The sequence below is a fragment of the Squalius cephalus genome (assembly GCF_949319135.1).
Source record: "Squalius cephalus genome assembly, chromosome: 3".
Lineage (NCBI taxonomy): Eukaryota > Metazoa > Chordata > Actinopteri > Cypriniformes > Leuciscidae > Squalius > Squalius cephalus.
This window is the reverse complement of record NC_137124.1, coordinates 10,330,946-10,338,944: the sequence shown is the minus strand read 5'-3', so window position 1 is coordinate 10,338,944 and position 7,999 is coordinate 10,330,946. Positions and strand designations below refer to the sequence as shown.

Here is a 7,999-nt window from a genome sequence, read left to right as displayed (position 1 = left end):
TCTCTCTCTCTCTCTCTCTCTCTCTCTCTCTCTCTCTCTCTCTCTCTCTCTCTCTCTCTCTCTCTCTCTCTCTCTCTCTCTCTCTCTCTCTCTCTCTCTCTCTCTCTCTCAGCGGTCCTCCTGAGAAAAAGATGGGTATCAAAGCGTCCAACACGGCAGAGGTGTATTTCGAGAACGTGCGTGTCCCTGCGGACTGTGTTCTGGGAGAAGTTGGAGGTGGATTCAAAGTGGCCATGAACATCCTCAACAACGGGCGCTTCGGGATGGCTGCCGCCCTCTCCGGCACCATGAAGGGTGTCATCGCCAAAGCGGTGCGTATATATATGTGTGCTCAAGTGCACGTTATCAGATGCTTGCTCTGTTTGTGTGCTGTTTGTGTGTAATGCTGAACGGAGTTTTTCTTGCTTTCTTTTTCGTTTCCTCTTCTCTTACCTAGTTTGTCTAGCATGCTGTTTTGTGAGCGCCAATGTTAGGCCACATCCTCCCATCTGCCGACACCCCTATCATCCTCACTTCCTCTACTTAATATGCAGGGAAATTCCTCTTTATGCATTGCTCTGTCCTCCTGCCGAGCGGCATCTGAGCTGGTGTTGACTTTGATGAGCGCTGCTCATTACAGTTGGCTCAAGCTGATTTGGGAAAGTTCCTGCGCAACTAATAAAAAAATAAAAAAATTTAAAAGCATTTGCCAAATGCAGAAATGCAAATGAAACTTCTGCTCAAACCACAGCAATTCTCAAATTTAGTCATTCCTGTTTTTTTTTTTTTTTATATATATATATATAAATCAATATGTACCAAAACAGTGTGCTGTACACTTTTAGCAATATGTTCTTATGAAACTTGCTGTTGCGGAGTGATTGTGGGTTACAGCAGTTTTCTCGCTGAGGGAGGGGTGGATTTCTCAACAGCCCTGGTGTTTTTCTCTCACCACAGGCATTTGTGTTTGTCTGTGTTTGTGTATCCGTGTCAGACCAGGAACTTTTGAGCCTCCAGTTACTTTGTTTTTTAGGTCATATGCAACAAAGCAAGAGTGTCAAGGACACATGTGCTGAAAACTGTATTCTAATGTTACTTGATATGTTCTTTCACACATTTGCATGTATATTTGTAAAATTTGCAAATAGAAATACCAGTCACGTTTTTGCACCATCAATGCATTTTAGATGTACTTCCCTCAGTAACTCCAGCATACATATGAGCATTTTTTGCACACACTGTTTCAGTGAAATCGCAATTTTCACGCTGTTATTTCCATGCTGTTTTTTTCACACTGTACCAATTTATTTTGATGAGTGTCATGCCATACACAGTCTCTATACTTCCCCTTTTTTCTCTCACCCAGGTCGACCATGCTGCTAACCGGACTCAATTTGGCAACAAGATTCACAACTATGGTGCCATACAGGAAAAGATGGCCAGAATGGCCATGCTTCATTATGTGACAGAGGTGAGCTTCTCTACTGCATTGCCTCGACTTTCCCATCAGGGAACAAGGAAATCTGAGTCACACTGAGCACTTACTGACATCTATTTATAGACTTAAAACAAATATAGCTTTTGTTTGATCAAATACATTTCAAGTTCCCGTGTTTGTCATTTCCAAATATTATGATCATACAGTGTGTATTACAGCTGTTTGTGAATGTGAAAGGTCTGCAAAGTTTTAAAGATCAAAGTGTACCAAAAAATAATTGATTCTGAACTGCTGAAACGAGTCGTCGCACTTCATGTTACAAACCTACTTAACAATGTAACTCATTTGCATAATGCCAGTCTATGGTGTTCATTGGCTGCCCTTGAACAACGTCTACTTTGACCCTCAAACACTGTAGTTGTAGCTGATGAGGATTGGTCGAGTTTGGTTTCGACATGTCGAGAAGACGCTGTTTTCAGCGCTGAGAATCCACTTTGATGCCCTTCATAAAGCATGAGGACTCAAGCTGGAATTGATGTGGAAAAAAATCAACAGTGTCGTGTGTCTTGTTCGTATCACTGTGCATCAAACGCTGAGGAAGATGCAATGTGTATTATATTATTAAATTTATTTATTTTTTCTTGGTTGCATATAAGTCTATTATTTTCTTAGAATTATTGACCTCTAAAACAAAATGAGGAACCTTTAAAATAGCATATTAGCGGCACTTTAAGCAAATTGACACAATCGAAAGACAAAACATCTCTAATGGTAAATATCCTCTTTATGGACTTTGCAGATATCAGCACTTTAGCTTTGTACACTTGCAGAACTCTGTCCATATATGTCTTACTTCCATGTGACTTTAGGGAAGTGGACGCTTCCCCCTAATTTGTGTTTTTCAAGGGTCACATGTGGACAGAGTCTAAAAATACTTCGGCCTTTTCCCATCCGTTGTGTTTCCATGTTAATTTTCCATTTCATTAATCAGCTTGTTTGTTTGTTCTGAAGATTTTAATAGTGTTCTCCTTTTTTCCCCTCCTTTTATCTTTTCTCCATGGATTTAGTCTATGGCTTACATGGTTAGTGGGAACATGGACAGCGGAGCCACAGAGTTCCAGATTGAAGCGGCCATTAGTAAAATATTTGCCTCCGTGAGTGTTCAACCCAGTTTTACTAATTTTTGGCATTTATTTCAGCCCACTTTCAAATTCTGTGAATTCCTACGATCGAATACCTGATTTGATGATTAAAGAATGAGTGCAAATTCACCATATTGCTCAATTTTTTTTTTCCTCTAGGAAGCAGCTTGGTTGGTGACGGATGAATGCATTCAGATTATGGGTGGAATGGGATTCATGAAGGTCAGTGTGTGTGTATATTGTGACTGGATTAAAACATTTTAAAGAAGCTTTTCAGAAAGTCTTACTGTTTTGTCTGTAATGCTTTAACAAAGTTTTAGCTCTAGACGATATGGCAGTCATATAACGATCGTATCCAGATTTAGATCTAGCTATATTGTGTATCACTTAAGAAAGAAATATTAGCGGTTTCGTTCAAAGCTGTTTGTGTCAGCTTTTTCAGAAACCAGACTCTGTCAGGGTGGAAGTCTAATTTTGGCGCAGTAGCGTTGCAAAATAATTGTGTCTGCGTTGTGACTCAAAGTGTGAAGATTCAGAAACCACCTTCTCTGTGGGCAATCACCCTCCTTGAGGCCTAAATGTTGTGTCCCGGGGGCGGTGGAAAAACTGGAGGTGTCTTGCAAAGGAAGACCTCTGCAACAACACGATTGGTTAGCGAGGGGAGGACACGGCTGCGCTAACCTTTCACATCGCAACACAAAACCGTACACAGCTAAAACTGGTCTTTGCTGAATGCAGGTCACGTCTGCACATTGACTGTGTGGCTGTGTTTGTCTCGTGTCAGTCGGGATGCTACACATGATGTGAAGTAGTTCTGCCAGCTTTAAGATCTTGCATGTGCAAAATGTGCAGATGCAGCCTGATCAACATCAAGCAGTCGAGCTCATTTCCAGAGAAGAGGCTCATCCGTTAATCTATCTTCTTTTGTGGGCTACTGTTCAGTCAGATCAGAAACTCATATCTCTCTGCTCCACTTATTTTTTATTTGTGCATATCAATACACACACACACACACACACATACAGTACATTACTAGTCAAAAGATTATTATTTATTTATTTATTTTGATATTACAATTTCAAAGAACTGTTCCCTTTCTAATGGGAACTTGCACCTAGGACGCAGTGTCTCGTTTCCCTTCTCTGGGAACCAGGGTTACATTGTAACCGAGATGTTTTCTTTTTACTTATATATATTTGTTAAAATGTAATTATTCCTGTGATCAAAGCCGAATTTTCAGCATCATTACTCCAGTCTTCAGTGTCACATGATCCTTCAGAAATCACTCTAATATGATGATTTGAATCTCAAGAAACATTTCTGATTATTATCAATGTTGAAAATGGTTGTGCTGCTTATTTTTGTGGTAAGGCTTAAAATATATAAAATATTGATAAATATATATAATTTTTTTTATTCAGCAAGGATGCACTAATCTGATTAAGTGACAAAAACATTTATAATGTTACAAATATTTCTATCTATTGAACTTTTTATTAATCAAGGAATCCTGAAAAAAAAACATGCATCATGGTTTTGATCATAAAAATATTGATAATAAGAACCGTTATTAATAATTAATCAATAACAAATCAGTATAGAATGATTTCTGAAGGATCGTGTGACACTGAAGACTGGAGTAATGATGCTGAAAATTCACAGGAATAAATTGCATTTAAAAATATATTAAAATAGGACATCTTGAATTGATTTTGTTTTTATAATATTCCTGTTTTACTGTTTTTTTGATCAAATAAATGCAGCCTTGGTTAGCAATGTCCCATCATGAAGATTTTCTCATGTATTGGGTAATTTCCCAAAGAGGACTGAACTAAAACAATAAATTGTTACTTTATTTTATGGTGATGTAGTTACAAATACATACTGAGGAATATTAATTAAATACATGTATTACTACAGGGTTAGGGTTTGGTTCAGGGTTAGTTAATTGTACATGTAACTTCTTCACCTTAAAATAAAGTGTTACTGAATAAATTGATTATTTTTGCGGCACAGTCTCATACTCGCTGTACAACATGTTATTTATGCAGGATGCCGGTGTGGAAAGGGTATTGAGAGACCTGCGAATCTTCCGAATCTTTGAGGGTACCAATGACATCCTGCGACTATTCGTAGCGCTCAATGGCTTTCAGGTAAAAGGGGAAAGAAAACACTGCTAAGAACATAACTGCCTGTCTTACGACTTCCTGTACTGCAAAACCGCCTGAAGGCTCACGGCACGTGTGGTTGTTGACATCTGGCACTGCTACAAATTGGTTTTGGTGTTTGGTGTTTTGGTGCCAGTGAACATATTTCATGCAAACACAGTATTTGAATTGCATTTGCATGTGTGTGTCCCATTTGGTAGAATGCAGGCAATCAGCTGAAGAGCTTGCAGAAAGCTCTGAAGAACCCTTTCGGTAACGCTGGAGTGCTGGCAGGTGAACTCACGAAGAGAGCCAAGAGGTTAGACCTTCATATCTCTTAGAAACACTCTTGCAAGACATTTGTGTTGTTTTGCAGTTGCTTTTCATCGACTTGATAAAACCCTGGTCTATATCTCTGTCTCTGGCAGGAAGGCAGGCATGGGGACGGGACTGACGCTGCAGGGAATGGTCCATCCAGAGCTCAACCACAGTGGAGAATTGGTGAGATTAAATCAAAGTCCTAGTGCTTGGGCAATACTGAGATGACAGAATGATGTTTACTCGGACATTATACTAAGAAACAGTCAGTAAACCAGCCAGAATCCCAAATGAGAGGTAGATCACGGGCCTAAAATCAGGTTTTTTTCCCTCTGAAAGACTGTTAAAGCCATCGAGCAGTTTGGAGCCGTTATTGAAGAGCTTCTTCTGAAACATGGAAAGAGAATCATCGGTGAGCGCTGTGTTTTGTATTGTGCTGCAAGATTATTTCTGCATGCAATCGAAAAAAATGTGCATGATTACTCTTCCTGGTTTCAACTTGACTTTTTTTACACATTACGGTAAGACTTTACAATGAGGTTCATTAGTTAACATGAACTAAGAATGAACAATACTTCTTCAGCATTTATTAATCTTAGTTAATATTAATGTCAACATTTACTAATACGTTATTAAAATCAAAGGTTGTATTTGTTAACACGAGTTAATGCACTGAACAAACAATGAACAGCTGTATTTTTATCACCTAACATTAATAAAGATTAATAAATACTGTAACAAGTGTATTGCTCATTGTTAGTTAATACGTTAACTAATGAACCTTATTGTAAATTGTTACCCACATTACATATTGTCCTCATTGCGTCTATGAAGCTGTCGGTCTTCCACATCAGCTTCTGCTTTTCTCATAGTGATCGAGTGATTCTGTGTGTCTCTTCAGATGAACAGTTTGTTCTGAAACGAGTTGCTGATTGTGCCATTGATCTGTACGCCATGGTTGTGGTCTTGTCCAGGTAAGCGGTGTTAAAATGCTCTCTCTTCTCCATGACGTAGTCACGTAGACATGCGCACTCATGCATGCACTGGGCAACTAAACAGGGCAAATTAGTGTGAGAGCCCAATTCCAGAAAAGCGCTCTCCTCCCATACATTTTGCGTCTGAAAGGGAAACTCCTACAAATGCATATGCAATAAGTTTAGCTGCAAAAATAACCCTGTCCACGCATTTTAAGCGCTAATTTTTCACTGCGTGTCTTTAGTAAATCCTGACTGTAGTAAAAGAGGCGCTGGAGCAAGCTGTTAGTAAATCTGGCCCGAAAGTAACACATTACTTTAAGCTTTCAATGATTGAAAAGAGTTGAACAGTAACTAAGTAAAAAAGTAACTAAGTACCATTAATGAGTTACATTTTTAGGGAGAAACGTAAGACTGTAACATTACTTTTAAAAGTACATTTGCATCACTATTACTATTGCTCATACTGGGGATAAGGGGGGTGTTTAAACCCAAATCCAAAAAATAAAGGTTACCTCAAATCGTAAAGGAAAGGTGACCAGAATAACGCATACACTTGGGCATGGGGTCTATTGACATGGGCCACCCACAATACCCTAGCATCAAGAGAGGACCTATTATGCTTTTTTTTTTTTTTTTCATTTCCAAACGTTTGAAGTGTGTAATGTTGCTGTTTTAGAAAGGTCTTCAAAATGACTAAGTCACTCCAAAAGGAGTTATTCTCTATATCAGTGCGCACTGTTTCTGAACGAACACAATATTCCTCATTTAAATAATCCCCGCCCAAGGCATATGCTAATAAAGGGGCGGGGCCTGGTTGAGTTGGTTAGTAGTGTGTTGAAACTGGTGGTTATGGTAAGGGACATAACATTTCCCTTTAACATACTGGAAGCGAGTGACCAATCACAACACACTGATCCAGCCGACCAATCAGAGCACACTGCGCTTTTCAGAATGAGGGGCTTCATAGAGACAGGAACTAAACAGAGCGATACTGACAGACTTGGAAAGGAAGTGCTGCAACAATGTCAAATATGTGAAAAATTATTTTTTATTTGAACATTTAAGCATAAAAACCTAAATCAAGACTTGATAAAAGGGCAAAATTGGTCCTCTTTAAACAATGAGATCATTCAGTGATACTGACGCAGCATTTTATGCTTGTTTGTGTGCGTTTGTCTTCTCGTTTTCTTTTCTCAGAGCCTCCAGGTCTCTCGGGCAAGGTCACCCTTCTGCCCAGCATGAGAAGATGCTGTGTGAAACCTGGTGCACTGAGGTCAGTGTCCATCCATTTTGTAAAATTATGTTCTCCTAGTCCCATCTTTAAGCATTAATCCGTGATTTCTTCTCTTCAGGCGCATGACCGAGTCATGCAGGACATCAAGTTCCTCCGTTCAGGGACATCCAAGCAGACCTTCAATAACCTACGTGCCATTTCTGCTGCGGTGGTGGAAAACGGAGGGGTGGTCTCTCCTCATCCACTGGGCTTTTAAAGCTCTGGCTCCCATCAGCCAATCATGTCCTCTCTGGGACAGTCAGTCACATGCCCATATTCCTTTACCTAGACTGCAATCCTTGATGAGTGGATTTTGTCACATTGTGTTCTTCAGCCACAGGAGTGCTTTAATATTCCATATCAAAGTTGGGAAATGAACGAATAGGATATGCAGAATATACAAATCTAATGTACTTCTAAGGATTGTATTTGGGTTATAAGTTAATAAGCTTAGTTTTTATATGTATATGCTGAAATGATAATAAAAAGAGTAACATTAGCTATGTTTCCATCCAACATTGTGAATTTAACTTGGAATATCGCATAAAACATTTGCGAATAAAGCAGCGTTTCCATCCCATGTGTTTCAGGAGAACAAAATAGTCACTTCTTGAGAAATTGGTGTTGCCGCAATCTGGAAAGAAACTGTGGCTCTTTGTCCTCCATCGAAAATGACTTGCGTCTCGGAGCGCACAGTTATGATCTCTTGCGTTCGGGTGCTGGTG

General features: G+C 39.3%; 1 protein-coding gene across 1 annotated transcript in view; it reads left to right on the top strand.

Moving 5' to 3' along the window:
- The window catches only part of acadvl (acyl-CoA dehydrogenase very long chain), a 21,479-nt gene extending 13,706 nt beyond the window's left edge, over positions 1–7,773 (top strand). The window contains exons 9-19 of the mRNA XM_079865795.1: positions 87–311; positions 1,346–1,450; positions 2,485–2,571; positions 2,719–2,781; positions 4,611–4,712; positions 4,928–5,025; positions 5,135–5,207; positions 5,364–5,436; positions 5,926–5,998; positions 7,199–7,274; positions 7,354–7,773. Coding sequence (XP_079721921.1) covers positions 87–311; positions 1,346–1,450; positions 2,485–2,571; positions 2,719–2,781; positions 4,611–4,712; positions 4,928–5,025; positions 5,135–5,207; positions 5,364–5,436; positions 5,926–5,998; positions 7,199–7,274; positions 7,354–7,491 — 1,113 coding nt within the window. The 3' untranslated portion in view covers positions 7,492–7,773. The remainder of the gene's footprint in view (positions 1–86; positions 312–1,345; positions 1,451–2,484; positions 2,572–2,718; positions 2,782–4,610; positions 4,713–4,927; positions 5,026–5,134; positions 5,208–5,363; positions 5,437–5,925; positions 5,999–7,198; positions 7,275–7,353) is intronic.
- Positions 7,774–7,999: the final 226 nt, after the last annotated feature.